This window comes from Ochlerotatus camptorhynchus, unplaced genomic scaffold (assembly GCF_037179485.1).
Source record: "Ochlerotatus camptorhynchus isolate MF236.1 unplaced genomic scaffold, CSIRO-AGI_Acam_v1.1 ptg000639l, whole genome shotgun sequence".
Taxonomy (NCBI): domain Eukaryota; kingdom Metazoa; phylum Arthropoda; class Insecta; order Diptera; family Culicidae; genus Ochlerotatus; species Ochlerotatus camptorhynchus.
In genome coordinates this window covers 2,077,840-2,093,680 of record NW_027041118.1, presented here as the reverse complement: position 1 = coordinate 2,093,680, position 15,841 = coordinate 2,077,840, and the positions used below count along the sequence as shown (strand labels likewise).

The 15,841-nt window shown below is 38.5% G+C and overlaps 2 protein-coding genes across 2 annotated transcripts; one reads left to right on the top strand and one right to left on the bottom strand.

Annotated features, from left to right (window-relative positions):
- The first annotated feature begins 5,609 nt into the window (after window positions 1-5,609).
- Window positions 5,610-14,011, top strand: LOC135714310 (cuticle protein 16.5-like). The gene is made up of 4 exons (XM_065237646.1): window positions 5,610-5,698; window positions 5,758-6,174; window positions 13,509-13,574; window positions 13,639-14,011. Exons 1-4 carry the CDS (start codon window positions 5,684-5,686, stop codon window positions 14,002-14,004), a joined length of 864 nt encoding a protein of 287 aa, XP_065093718.1. The 5' UTR covers window positions 5,610-5,683; the 3' UTR covers window positions 14,005-14,011.
- On the bottom strand, window positions 11,806-12,504 carry LOC135714365 (pupal cuticle protein C1B-like). The gene is made up of 2 exons (XM_065237716.1): window positions 12,394-12,504; window positions 11,806-12,329 (listed from the first exon to the last, which is right to left on the bottom strand). The coding sequence occupies exons 1-2, from the start codon at window positions 12,406-12,408 to the stop codon at window positions 11,964-11,966; spliced, it is 381 nt and encodes a 126-aa protein (XP_065093788.1). The 5' UTR covers window positions 12,409-12,504; the 3' UTR covers window positions 11,806-11,963.
- Window positions 14,012-15,841: the final 1,830 nt, after the last annotated feature.

Here is a 15,841-nt window from a genome sequence, read left to right as displayed (position 1 = left end):
GAACTAGTGCCGCTTCCATTGGTTTCATTGTATGGTAGGATAGCCAACAAGGGGCAGAGCGCTCCCATTGCAGCAATGGACGCAAAACGTGGTCAACACTCACACACTCATCACGAAACGGCTGCTTTCCAAAGTCGATGACGCATCGAACGAAAGAACTGCTGATGAATAACAATGAGAAGGACCACACAATGGTTACTGCCGAGTAAACAGACGATCGCGTGACACACATCGAGAGTGGCCTGCTTCTGTCGACAGCCAAGTGAACACTGCACACTTAGAAATAACTACTTTTACACGAGACGTTATCCATATTGGACGTAAATCATAGAACGTGAACAAACATTTCATGTAAAATTAAGTGTTCTCAAACCGAAACATCAGCTAGTCGACGAAGAGAACGTTTGATTGTATTGATTTTCACGTTTCTTTCAACTGATTCTTATGTCAAAAGGCCCGCTTACATCTGTCGGTCTTAGGGAACCGAAATTTACATGATTTTTTAGTAGTGTGTGTAGTTATTTAAGTGATAGGCAACAGCTTGTGATACTGAAAGATGCATGGAGCTCACACCTGCCAATAAACGTAGGAGTTCTTCAAGGAAGTGATATTGGGCCCCTCTTATTTCTGATCTACATCAACGATATTGGAAATTTACCTATTAAAGGAATAGCCCCATTATTTGCGGACGATACAGCACTTTTTACCCTAATCATGATTCTTTATCTTTTGTTTCATGCATAAACGATGATTGGCAAGTTCTCATGAGATACTTTGATACAAATTTACATATATTAAAGTTACATATCTAAGACTAAATATATGGTGTTCCACTCACCAAGGAAACAAATTCTTCCGCACAATAGTCCGTCAATTGGGTCTAAAGTAATAGAAAAAGTATTTAGTTTTAAATACTTTGGTTTGGTGTTAGATCCTACACACAAAGAACAAAAATTGTTGCTATAAAAATATTGCATGATCAAATTAAAAGTTTGCCAAATTTCGTAGTTTTAACTATGAAAATTTTCAAAATAAAACATATATTTTTGGTTTAAAAGTGTTGCTTTCACTTTCGGCTTGTAATTTTAAAATTGTATTTTTTAGAATAAAAGTCGAAAAACTGTCAAAAACCTCTTCATTGCAAAGTTTTTGACAGTACTGGACCACCGTTTCCCGCCAAATTAGACATGTGAAAAAGAAAATAAACCAGCAGCTAACATGCATGAGCAGCAGCAGTTTCCCACATTTTCATCCGCCGGCGCGCTTGTTTCTCTTCTGACGCTATCAAGTGGAAGGATCGGAAGGATATTCCAGTTACGGGATTTGGAGGTAGGTTGATGAAATTTTCGAAAACTTTCGATCATGCTTCCGATTTTACTAATTTATGTGTTTTGAGCAGCCTCGTCAGTCTTGCCGGAAAGAAAGGCTACTCCCACCATCACCATCACCAACGGTATCATTTTTGCGTAAATGCTTCTCATGGAAGATTCCACAATGCAGTGCCCTTTCAGTCATCATCAAAAATATAAATAAACGAATATATATTAAATAAAATATTTCTATTGTTATTTTCTTCAAAGCATATAGCAGTCGAATTAAAAAATAATTCATATTTGAAATGAAAACATACATCGTTGCGTTAAAAATGCCCATCTTTTAAATTAAATGCTTTCGTGAGTCTATTTAAAAACATGGGTTTTTATATTGACAGTTCTACAATTTGATTTGAAAGTTTCTACTTTTAAAAGTAAAAATTGAGTTGTTTTTGAATTGACAGTTGGCTGACTTTTGTTTTGAATGCTAGACTTTCTACCAAAAAGAACCAACGCAAACTTTTAATTCTACCAATGGTTTTTTCAATTTAATTAACGATAATTTTTGTGTGTACACTCTATTGGGGTAATCATCTAGAACACGTCCAATGGAAAAATTTCGTCTCTTTGTAGCTTAATGTATCGTGTTAGCAAATTGGTGCCTAGGAGTGCTCTTCTAACGTTTTATCATGGTTGTATACACTCTCATTTGCAATACCTAATCATTGTTTGGGGACATGCTTGATGAAAAAGCTTCAAGTATTGCAAAATCAATGTTTAAAAATTGTTTTTCGCCTACCAAAATTATATTCTACTTTCCAACTTCACACCAACATATTGCACAGTATTCTCCCATTACGTGGCTTGTGTAAATTGCAGTCTTGCTTGTTTATAATCGATACGCTAAAAACCCGAACATGCATCGTAACGTAATGAGCACAACACTCGGTATGCAAATAATTTAATTCGTTCGAGGGCATTTACATGCCTTGGTCCAATACGAATCTCATTTTAAGGTCAATCTGTATACAACGTACTTCTAGAACGCTTGAAGATTTGAACAATCGATTGTTATTTAAAACAACATTACAAATCAAAAATCAATGAACTCTTATGAAATTCGTATTTCACTCATTATTATCATTGTATTACACTCACTATTAAGCTGTATATATTAATATTTTGAATCATTTATATTTATAGGTAAGGGGTCCCTTTAAAGGAACTTAGTTCCACGGGGAACATCCCATCATTATCAACTTTGTTTGTTCTACACATAGCTCACACACACACCTCCAAATTATCAGCATATGTTACTATTCCTTCTAATTCTTGTATTTATTTTTAAATTAAAATCGAGGAGTCCATTACCAGGGGGCTCTTGATGAGAGCTCTTTGGTGGTATGGGGGTGAGTTTTTCCTTTGGTTTGTTTTTTTTCCGTCGATCTTGTTTTCCGTGCTGAGCACCAATGCTACCGACGTGCCAGGAAGGCAGCTCCCACACCTGGACTCTACCTATCGACCCTTCAACTCATGAGCCGGGGACCAACGGCTTTACTTCCCTTCCGAAGGAAGGCGTGATCAGAGATGTTATGCCTCAGAACATCCCAGCGGCGCCAACTGGGATTGATCCCTGGCCTGCTGGGGTGAGAGGTAATCATGCTTACCACTACACCACCGGTGTCGCTGTGATAGATTTTCTGATACATTTTTAAAACCTCAGAAATTTTAATAGATCTTCATTGAAATTTGCAGAACTTCAGGGAAGTTCGGCGATTTTTTTAAAAAATACTTTTACAATTTCAGGGAAACTTGTAAATATTTAGAGAAACATTCAACAAGACCTTCAGAGAAATTTTCAGATCTTCAGGGCAGCCCGAGATCCAACAAAGGAATTTACAAAACTTCAGAGAAGTTTTCAGATCTACTGAGAAATTCATTGAGCCTCAAGGTAATTCGTAGAACTTGAAAATAGAACTACGGAGCTTCAGACAACTCTAAAGAACTTTAAAGGTATTTGCAGAACTTCAGAAGAGTAGATATCAAATGAAATTTGAAGACCTGCAAGGAATTTCGCAGATCTTCAGAGACATTCAGTGGTTCAAAAAGCTTCATACTTCGATTCCAAAAACAAATCCAAGCCATGTACGAAATTCCACGATTTTGCAGAACTTCGTGGAAGTTGGAAATAGATAGATCTGGAAAACTTCAGGGAAGTCCGTAGACCTTAAGAGAAGTCTGTAGAACTTGAGGAAGTTCGTACATTTTTAGAAAAAATTGCATAACTTCAGCAAAACTCACAGAGCTTCGGGAAAGTATGGCGATATTTAGAAGTTTTTACACAACTTCAGAGGAATTTATAAAACTTCAGTGAAGTTCAAATATTTTCATATAATCTGTAGAGCTTTGGGAAATTTCAAATAATTTCACATCTGCAGAACTTTATGTAAGTTCAAGAATCCACAAATAAATTTACAGAACTTTAGAGAAGTTCGACGCTCTTCTAAGAAATTTATTGACCTTTAGGACAGTTCGTAGATCTTCAGAGCAGAAATTCAGTACTCCAGAAAACCTAACAGAATATTAATGAAATTTTAGAAACTTCAGAAAAGTTCAGAGGGTAGATCGTAAATCTACTGAAAAATCTGTATATATTCAGAATTTGGCTTAGGTTTTCGGATTTTAAGAGAAATGTACAGAACTTCTAGGAAGTTTGCTGATCTTTAACGATATTTGCACAACTTCAGAAAAATAAGCAGATCTTCAGAGAATTTCCTTAAACTTTCGGGAAGCTCAAATATTCATAGATATTTTTTTTATACTTTAAGGAATTATGTAGCTGTTCAGAGTTATTTGCAGATATTCATTGATTTATGAAAATCAACACAGAAAATTACAGACCTTTAGAGAACATCAGAGATAATTGTTGATACTTAAGGATCTTAAATCTGCATAGATTTAGGAACTTTGTAGATTTGTAAAGACATTTGCAGAACTTCTGAAGAACACACAGAGCTTAAAAAAATCTGCATAACTGCCAAGAAATTTTCTTGAGGGAAGTTTGTTGACCTCCGAAGGTCTCCAGAGAAATATGCAGAATTGAGTTATTAACAGGAATGTTCAGAACTCAAGTAATCACGTAGATCTATCAAGCACTTTTCCCACCAGCTTGTCGAAAGTTGGTATCGACATCCTGGTGAAGTTTTGAAATCCTTTTTCGTCTTCATATCGCAGTTCTAGGAAGACAAGATGAGCCAGATCCCTGCCGGTGTTCCTCCAGAAAAACCATTTCCTACTCCACAAAGTTTACCTTATCTTTAGCATTTTATTTAAAATAATAAAAGCAAATACGCCTGCCGAAGCTAGAGCAATTTTCCGATAGTTCATTACAGTGATGCAGTTTTGTTTTGAAATCTAAATTGACAGTTATTTTGACATGTGCAAGCAGTGTGAACACCAGCAAACGGGAGGGTTTGACATAGTGTGTCAAAAGTAAAATCGAGCAGATTTTTCATTATGGCGGCGGTCAAAATCAGACCAAGAAATCAGATAGTCTAAACGGACCTTAAGTAAAGAACAGTTTCAAACTCGTGGTAGAATGTGAAAGCCATGAAGAAGATCATAATGTGCTGCTGTCACCTTGTAAAAGAATTCGTGGTTCGAAACAAAACAAAGGTCGTCCCCTTTATCAATGCCATGCAATATACGCCAAATTGTCCCCTTGCCCATCGTAACCTTGAACTTCTCGCTGCAAACACAAACAACAACTCACTTTCAATAGGTCGTTAAAATTTCCCAAAATCCAAAAATCTGTTCGTCACGCTTCCCACTCCCACAAACATATCGCGGTAGCATTTTTCTGTTGCCTACCAACATATTACTCCTTGCTGCAGCGATCCACGTCATTCAATTGGCCAAGGCCAATGAACGCCGCCGTGGCACTGTGACAATAACTGGACCATGCGGCTTACGGGTACAGCACAGGTGTAATCGCATACGACTTACTTATCACGGTGCGAGTGGAATGCTAATCAGTCCCAACCGCGATCATGCAGCACAAGACTCTTGGCATATCGGTGCGGTGATGGATGAGACACCTTCTGAACCGATGAATGAATGAAATTTCGCTGTCGTCAAATTGCTGTTTTATTGGGCGTAAGTATTTAGTTCTTGCAGTTGAGTTTGTCGACGGCAGCTTCTGTGCGACCGAGAGTGATATCGGTGTCTTCTGCTGAGAAGGGGGTGAGCATACAAGCTAAAGGATTCCGAAATTTATAATCGTATAAAAGTATGACCGGTCGGCAATAGAATTATAGTTCAATCGCTAGCTTCAATCAGTAAACAGTGAAACCAACCCGAACCAAATCAAGATGTTCACCAAATTGGTACGATTTGATCAGGACTTGATCCGCCAGTTCGATTCTAACGATAATCTGTATTACAGATCTGCATCGCCGCCCTGGCCATCACGTGCGTCTGCGCTACTCCTGGATTCGGTCCCGTTGCCTACTCTTCACCATTGGTGGCCGCTCATGCTCCAGCGGTTGTAACCGCTCAGAGTTCCCAGGTCATCGCCCGCAACTACAACGGAATTGCTCCTCTGGCTTACACCGCTGCCGTAGCAGCTCCATTGGCTTACACCACCCCAGTTGCCAGGGTTGCCGCTCCTTTGGCCTACGCTGCTCCAGTCGCCAAGGTTGCTGCTCCAGTGGCCTATGCCGCTCCTTATGCTGCTCCTTACGCCGCACCTTATGCCGCTGCTTATGCCACACCTTATGCTGCTCCTTACGCCGCTCCCTACGCCGCTGCTTATGCTGCTCCTTACGCGTCTCCTTATGCTGCTTACCGTTACAGCCCATACGCTCTGTAAATTATTGGCTAGCTTTTAATGACTGAATATGTGATATGCCAAATGTGTGAGGGTCGTAACAGCCCCCTGTGATGTTATTGTTGCAGTAGTGTGTTAAGGTCTGTGAAATACAAATCAATATGAATCAAACTAATCTCTGTTTGTATTATATCTGTTATTACAAAATCTGAAACGTCAGTAATTGCTACAGATGATGGTGACAACTGTTTTAATTATTGCTTAATTAAAAGTGGTCAACGATTGTAATGGTTAGCGTCAATGCCTCTTACGTTAAAGATCCTGAGTTAAAATTCATTCCCGGACAAGTGAAGAATGACCTAGCAATTGTTAAAGTAACTATAACAAAACAAAGCATAGAAAAACACACCGTGATTTTTGTGACTCTCTATTAAAGTTCACGGAGCTGCTAGTTTTCAGTTTGTGCCTCAAAATGCTTGAAATGTTTGCCGCTGTTTACCTTAGTATTCAAGATGTGGAAAAGTTTTTGGGATGATTGCCATAGTCTGTATGAAGTTGAAGCAATTGTTATTTCTTGAAGTTAAACTGAAGTGCAACTAAGTTTCTTTGGGTTTTCAGTTTTGTAACCTACAGTCTCCTCGTTGCAGTCCAAAAACATTCAAATCGAAATGTATTTGATGCTTTTTTGAAAACAACAAGTCATGATATTGTATTCCAAAGTTATTCGATGATCATTAAATATTGTATATGGTTAATGCATTCAAAAAGTTGTAGCTTTTTCGTCGTTAACGAATTTCACCAAATTTACTCAAACTTCATACAGACTCAGCCAATAGCGACCTTTTGCAAATTGATAAATGCTTCACTGATAGGTAGAGCAGTCATTCGACCAACTTATGGTAATCAGCATTACAATTCATCATCGGCTTATCGTTGGAAACCTTGAAATACCCCGGATCCATTGGATACCTTAAACCTTATGCGTTCTCCAATCAAAATCGAGTCGCTGCGCTCTTAATGAAAGCGCTTTGAGAAATAACGAAGAATCCATCGGAAATTTCTTGAAAACTTTTGCCGAAGAAACTTCTAATCTCCACCAACCTAGTGAATTCAGCCGTTCCTGCAATGCTTTTTTGACGTCAACCTTACTTTTTCCTCCTGAAGAGATTTTTCACAATTTCCTATCAATATTTAAAAAAAATAGAAGGGTCTGTGCCTAGGGGCACGAACGGGAGCTTGACGTAGGACCGCTAGGGCACGGAACAATGAAAGAAAATGAGAAGAATGTGAATCAGTCCGCATTGTGCTCTCTTGCCGTGCGGATCTATTTGCTTTTTGCTGAAGGCAGTGTTACTACTACCTACCTTACTACTACCTAAAGCTCAACCTGTAAAATTTCTACCTTGTTCAACTTTATTCCTCTTCGATCCTTGTTCGGACCCAACCCGAGGTAATCCTTCTTGGATGTCGATTTGGAAAATTCCTCTTCGATCCTTCAGATTCTTATAGTAATCTGCTTGGAACTCGATTTGGATAAAAATTTACTACCGCCATGGCGCCTAAACGCAAAAGAAAGGGGCAAACTCTTGACCCCCCTTCTGAAGAAATTAATTTGAGTAATCAATTTGATTTGCTCACGGATGATGAGAATGATCCATCAAAAATTCTAGTAAACTTTCCCGGCTTAATGCCAAGAAGGAAAAGATTCCCCCTATTGTGATAACCACTTCCGATTTCCATACTCTTCGCATGGAACTTTTGAATTTCGTGAATGTTAAGTTTTCACTACAAATTGGACGTCGGGGTGAATGCCGTGTATTGGCTGAAACCTTGGACGGATTTAAATGTCTTCTCAAGTATCTTACTGAGAAGAAGCATAAATTTTTTACTTACGACACCAAAACTGAACGTGTGTTCAAAGTTGTCATGAAAGGACTGCCCAGTGGTGAATCCCTGGATCAGATCAAAGATGAACAGGCAAAATTACTTGGAGTTGTGCCACTCCAAGTAATCAAAATGAAAATGAAATACCGTCCTGGCGATTCGCGCAACGGGATTTCTAATGATTTTTATTTAGTTCACTTCAAGTCTAGTGAACTAAACAACCTTAAGGCCTTAGAAAAAGCTAGCCTTATGCTCCATGTCCGAGTGAAGTGGGAACACTTCAGGAAGACTGGAGGAAATTTCCAAAACCTCACTCAGTGCCGTAAGTGCCAGGGATGGGGTCACGGAACTAAAAATTGCTACATGCCAGCTAAATGCATGAATTGTGGTGATTCCTTTCACGCAAAGGACGGCTGTCCTGTAAAGGAAGATCCTACGAAATTTAAATGTTCAAATTGTGGTGAAAACCAGAAATCCAATTTTTGGGAATGTAAGACTCGCAAAGCGATTCTACAATCTCGTTCTAAACGACAGGTAGGAAACGCTCCACGTTTCCGACCAGGTACAAATTCCGTAGGTACAAATATCACCCCTGCTTCAAATTTTTCATCTGTACCTACTCACCTCGCTGCTAACAATGTTCAGCGAGTTGATGGAGCTACCTATGCTGCTATTGCAACGGGTAGAAATCAAAATACTAACCAAAGTAATTCTAACGGAAATTTTGACAATTTTGACTTAGGAAGCATTACTGCCCCTAAAATGGATTTTTTACAGAATTCATTAATTGACATGATGTCTGATATGCTTAAATCTAACTCCATGTTTGATGCTATTCAAACTGGAGTAAAATTTGCAAATAATATTGTCATGACTTTAAAATTCAGTAATGGATTTTAAAGCATTAAATATTGTAAATTGGAATGCTCGATCTCTTAAAGATAATGAAGACGAGCTATTTAACTTTTTGAGAGTTCATAACGTGCATATTGCCGTTATAACTGAAACGTTCCTTAAACCTGACCACAAGGTTAAGAAGGACGCAAATTACTTGATTCATAGAAATGATCGTCTTGATGGACCCTGTGGTGGCGTTGCCATCATTATTCATAGTCCAATCAAACATAAAATTCTTTCTTCATTTGAAACCAAAGTTTTTGAAACTTTGGGAGTTTCTGTTGAAACAAAATTTGGACAACTTACGTTTATAGTTGCCTATTTGCCATTCCAATGCGTAGGCCAGAAAAAGAATTTTCTCAAGGGTGACCTCCAGAAACTTACCCGTCATAGATCTAAATTCTTCATTATTGGTGATTTTAATGCAAAACACCGCTCATGGAATAATGTTCAAAGCAATTCCAATGGTAATATTCTGTTTGATGATTGTTCAGGGACTCCAAAGGGGGAGTTTGGTAAAGAGAGATGAAAAACCCGATTTGTACCTTCCATAAAAGTTGTCCTAGCTCGCTGTTTTAACATCTATATGCAATCTTCACACTGCCGTACTCTAACGGAACTATCAACTCTATGCTTTCATCTACTCCATCTATCGTATAAAAATTACCACTACAGTCTGTTTTTTTGAAATTAGCATCTTCAAACTTCTAATATTTAAACAAGTTTTTAGACCGGCCATGCTTTACGCTGTGCCAATATGGTCTTGTTGTTGCACTACCAGGAAAAAAGCACTTCAAAGGATTCAGAAAAAAGTTCTGAAGATGATTTTGAAGTTGCCTCCCTGGTACAGTACCGCCGAAGTACATAGAATTTCGAATGTTGAGACTTTAGAACAAATGTCCAACAAAATAATGAATAATTTCAGGCAAAAATCGTTGCAATCCTCAATTGCAACGATTAATTCCCTTTATACTTAGATAAAATTTAGTTTTAGTTTTTAGTTTTAAGATATCAATTGTTATACTGACATGCAGGTTAAAAATCCCGTTTAAAATACTTAATTGCCAAGACATGAACAATGTAAAAACACTTAGATATCATAACAATTAAGGCTGGTACGTTACTGCAGTAACTGGAGCACCTAGGTTAAAAATGAAATGTAATTTATTTTGAATTTGGAACAAATAAAGAGTTAAAAAAAGAGAAGAATGTGAAGAAGATTTAGTTTTTTTAATTGATCGATTATCTATTATCTTAACTCTTTCCGTTTTTGATTTGTAGGCGTACCAAATTTGTAGTACTTTCTTTTTCAAAGAGAAAGTTGATGAAGAGAATCGATCAAAATCACTTGCACCCCTGCTTGCAAGTTTGGATACAAGATTACAACTCTGGAGAGCATTTTGTGTGGTCATGAAAGCCCCCTTTTATTTGTACTTTGGATAATTCTTGACATTACCACTTTTTCAATAGTTTATTGTTGAAAATAATTAGTTAGAAGCATTGCGTAGACATATTTATGATTGATTGGTGATAAAATTATTGAAATTGATCAAGGGGCAGCTGAGTTATTAATGTTCCAAATCTTTCATAATTTTGTTTCATGTTCCATTTTAGGTTTTGACTAAGTTTACCCCAGTATAGAAATTATAGACGTACTCCTACGTCAAAAGATAATAATAAATACCTGAGAAGTAATTAGACATTTTCGAGGACTTTTTATTGCAATTTAATAATCTGATCTACTTTAGGAACTCTCACTTGTGCTCTGTAAGTTATTAAACAGTCGAATATAAGCTGTACGATTGTGATTTTAATTTTAATATAAAATGTGTAGGTTGCTATGATCTTCACTGGTCTTTAAAACAAAGTGATCTACAGTAAACTCTCTACAACTCGATATTGAAGAGACCTTCGTGATAATTATCAAGTTTATAGTGACACAATCCCGTAGAAAATCATCATCGCAGTAGCAATGAAATTATTTTTCACTATGATTCTATAACATGCAACCGAATTAGTGGATTTCGATTTGTGGACTGTTGACTATATGCTTCTTAGTCGTTATATATATTAAAGCACAATAAGAATAATAAAGTAAACATTTAATTTCAAAAACCATAACTGCCCTGTGGAAAACCAAATTCAGACTCATTGGACACAATTTTGGAATCTTTTAAAATATTAAAATGGGTTCCACATACCAATAAATCTTCAAATTGATGCAATCTTTGAATCTAAATATTTGATAAAATACTGAAATTCATAAATCAAAATTCTTTGTTTACTAAAAACCACCGCGTTCCCCAGGATACTAACAGATACTTATGATCTTTGCACAGAAATAAAGATCTGGTTGCAGCGCTTTGCAGCTCGCTTAGTTATAGCGCATTCATGAATTTTCACTTTTAAACCACTGTGCGGTGGGTCAACGAGCTCCCACTTATCATTGGTCACCAACCAATCGTACTCAGCAATCATCGTATCAATCCACTCGTTCTACTCAGCACCTCCAACCCCTTCATCATACGATGTCGGCTCATCCTGGTCAACCATTGCCTTGCCAACAAAATAGTCTTCAAGACGCGCAGGTAACATCCCCCTTGTTGATCGACGTGGATGCTCCCGATGGATTTCATCAACTATTTCTTCATGTTCACGGTAATGAATTTCCTCAGCAGACTGATATCCGATCAAATCATCTTCTTCTTAATCCATCTCAGCATCGCTCAATGCCTCGAGTATAACAGCTCGGTTCTCTTCAACATCGGGTTCACGATCTATACGCCAATCTTCGAGGAGGGGCTGGCAAAAGAGGGGAATTAGTATCCCCATACTCCCCTGCAGTAAAATTATCTTGAAAAACAATAACAATTAAAACCAAAATTTCAAATTGTTTCAACGTGTATTTCCATGAGTCTATTCGTAAATTTTCAAATCCGCGCAGAGTTTATGCTATGTTTTTCAGCAATAGCAGTGGTTTGTAATAGGTTCGGTAGTATTTCGTTAGCCAGTTGATTCGAATTCCAGGCTTTGGTACCTCTTTAGTAGACGGTATATGGAGAAGCTCCGTAGGTCGAGTAAGTCAGAGGAGATCCATAGGAGTACGAGGACACCGGAGCAGCGTAGGCAGAGACACCTGGAGCGGCATAAGCAGAGAAGCGTGGGGCAGCGTAGTTGGAGTAAGCAACCGGGGTGGCAGCATAGCTGGAGTAAGCAACTGGGGCAGCAGCATAGCTGGAGTAAGCAACCGGGGCAGCGACTCCGTTGTAGGTGCTGGTGACGTACGGGCTACGAGCAGCGACCACAGCTGGGGCGAAGCCACTAACCACTGTTGGTGAGCTATAGCTGGTGACGGCCGAGATCCCTGGACGGGCAGCCACGGCAGCGATGGCGAGCGCAAGGACGATCTAAAGGGCGAAGAATTTAATTGTTACCATTGATTTTCTGGATACGGGTAGAAAAAGAACTTACCAGTTTGGCAAACATTTTGATTTGGGGTTTGTTTGAGTGGTTCTGCCGAAGAGCTAGAAGAAGTTGCTAATGTTGCTTGACGGTTGAGTATGATTGAATGTCCATCCCGGTGGTTCCTTTTATACGAAATTGTAACACATTCTTCTTTCCGTGCGACTGGATTCTAACTCAAACCTGACGTCCAGATTATTTATTACCCCTCTCACCGAAAATTTGCTATCAACTTCAAAGTACATTGCAGAGAAAACGAACCGCACAAAAAACAACAATTCGTATAAACATGTATCAAGTGGGCATCTATAATTGCTCCTCGCAAAAAAAAAAGAAACCATCAATATTCAACCCGGCATGGGTGGAACGGATCGAAACGAAATTGCTAAGCTTCTCGTCCACCAGTAGCCATCAACCACACGTTCGATGATGGATTGATTGTGTTCTCTGCTGTCCCGGGGGTGGATGAGGAAATTTTGACATTTGATAATACGGAGCAGAACAGGTTAGCAGCAATCGCAGAAGAAGGCACGCCTATGGCACACACACACAAAGAATCCAAGGAATACGCGGGAGCATGACGAATGGGATGAAGAAAAAAAGTTGGTATATTAGTCTTGCTCTGCTTTGTTTAATTGACCCACCTGCCTTGTCTGGTCGAGTACTTTCGCAGTGGACAGGGTCCATGGAGTGATAAATGCCAACATTAGGGTCTTAAGAGATCTGAATCCAGTTCGGTATCGTGATTTGGAGATTTGTCAAAAAGTCAGGCTTCAAAAAGCAAGAGTAAATCATATACTAGCCAGCGTCGAGAAACGGTCACCATTGCAAAGATGTTATTTTTTATGCGATCCTGCTTTTTTATAACCTTGATGGCGTATGCCATTTCTTATGTACATAGTTTGAAGCGTCCTTCACACGGTTGCGATTTTTCAGGTTCAATGCGGATGTCTACAATCATTTGTGGAAAGCTTGTTCAACAATGTTGGGTAAATAAGTTATGTTTGTTTCAGCAGACAGAACACATTTAATGATAGTAATGAAAACAAAATGTGTTGCAATTTCGTATAAAAGGAACCACCGGGATGGACATTCAATCATACTCAACCGTCAAGCAACATTAGCAACTTCTTCTAGCTCTTCGGCAGAACCACTCAAGCAAACCCCAAATCAAAATGTTTTCCAAACTGGTAAGTTCTTTTTCAACCCGGATCCAGAAAATCAATGGTAACAATTAAATTCTTCGCCCTTTAGATCGTCCTTGCGCTCGCTATCGCTGCCGTGGCTGCCCGTCCAGGGATCTCGGCCGTCACCAGCTATAGCTCACCAACAGTGGTTAGTGGCTTCGCCCCAGCTGTGGTCGCTGCTCGTAGCCCGTACGTCACCAGCACCTACAACGGAGTCGCTTCCCCGGTTGCTTACTCCAGCTATGCTGCCGCCCCAGTTGCTTACTCTAGCTATGCTGCTGCCCCGGTTGCTTACTCCAGCTATGCTGCTCCACGCTTCTCTGCTTATGCCGCTCCAGGTGTCTCTGCCTACGCTGCTCCGGTGTCCTCGTACTCCTATGGATCTCCTCTGACTTACTCGACCTACGGAGCCTCTCCATATACCGTCTACTAAAGAGGTACCTAAATCTGGCATTCGAATCAACTGGCCAACGAAATACTACTGAACTTTTTTACAAACCACTGCTTGCACTGTAAAGGATAGCATAAACTCTGTCTGGTCGACTTACAAAACTACAATTTCAACTCACAGAAACACACATTGCAACGATCTGAATGTTGATAAACATAAGATTTTAAAAGCCATAAAATGAACATCAACCACAAATCAACCTTGTACTTTGTTATTCATTCCTTCATTATCCCGTAATTTTCCATTGCTACTGACGCATGTCTTTCAGAAATACTTACATTAGGCCGGAACAAATCACAAGTTTTTCTTTTGTCACTCGATGCTCGCACCAGTCGAGGGGGAGGGGGGAGGGGGATAAAAAAAAACCCAAAAAAAATAAAACATTTAAAATTCGTTTTACATTATATCTAAACCGTATATTTCAAACGCTAACATTTTTTCTTAACCTTCGCTTTAGCCTTATACTTCTTTAAAGCCGTGATTTTTGACACTAATGCCACAAATGTTGACTTTATTATGTGTAACACTCGAGTTATCAACAAGACATTTCGCGCATAAGTTTTTTGTATCCTTTCAAGGAAGAACATTGGTAATAATGAAGATGAATAGGATCAAAGCAATTGATTTTTGAGTATTGATAAATTCCAGATAAACCATCAAGCGGAATATCACAAACGTAACAGTTCTTATGAAAAAAAAAAAACGTTCTGTTTTCGATACTTCCTCCCTATCCAAATATAACTCAGTTTTCTTAACAATTGTTCGTGCTTCAAAAAATCTAACTAGACGTATGGGTTCAGGAAGGTCCATTCAACAAAATCCAAGCGTAATATTCAAAGAAAGGAGCCAAAATCCATCTTGGCTGAACATATAAACCAAATTTTAACAAAAATACGTAGTTTTGTCCATTTAAACCTGGCTTTAGGTGTGCTTAAAAAAATAATCATCACATATGAATTCAGCAAGGTCAATTCTATAAAATCTAAGCATAACTTTTAAAGTACAGTATCAAAATCCAACTTAACAGAAAAGGAAAACCAAAAAAAAAAACCTTTTCGAATTACAAACCCGGTTCAACCTTCACGTATGGATTCAGCAAGGTCCATTCTAAAAAATACAAGCCTATTTTTCAAAGATATGAGCCAAAATGCAATTAGGCAGAACCGAAAAACCAAATTTCTATGAAAATACGGATGGATTCAGCAATTTGGTAAAATCCACTCCTATTTTTCAAAGGAAGGAGCCGAAATTCAACTTGGCTGAACAAGAAATCCAAATTTCTATAAAAAAAAAATGCATACTTTTGTGGATGTAAGCCCAGTTTTCTCAACAATTGTGCTTGCTTTAAAAAAAAATCTACCGTCAGGTATGAACACACGAAGGTCCATTCTTTAAAATCTCAGGCTAATTTTCAAACGATGTGAATCTCACAAGAACGAGGAAGGGATCTAAGCGAGCGGAATCTACGTTAAAAGTTAGTTTAATCACTTCAGGAAAGCTCAGACTAACATTCAATATAATTCAATCACTCAACAGAAAAGTTGGACTCCCTAAGGAAGGTTTTGAACCACTTCAGAAAAGGTTGGACACCATTTGGAAAATTTAAGTTAAAAAAATTGTCGGTTCACTTCGGAAAACTTTCTACACTTTCACTAAGCAAGATTGTGTCCTTGCCAAAGCAGTTAATAAAAATCTGGAGCTCACTTAGGAAAATATCAAACCCGTTCTGACTAGTTTGGTTTCAGTTCGGAAAAAACTTGAATTAATGCAGGAACCTTGGATTCATTTAGGAAAAGGGATAATCAGCTAATGTTTTTTT

Coding starts and splice junctions, on each gene's coding strand:
- LOC135714310 (XM_065237646.1), top strand. Junction 6,175..13,508: donor CTTACCGTTACAGCCCATAC/GCTCTGTAAATT, acceptor AAGCAACATTAG/CAACTTCTTCTAGCTCTTCG. Junction 13,575..13,638: donor TCAAAATGTTTTCCAAACTG/GTAAGTTCTTTT, acceptor TTCGCCCTTTAG/ATCGTCCTTGCGCTCGCTAT.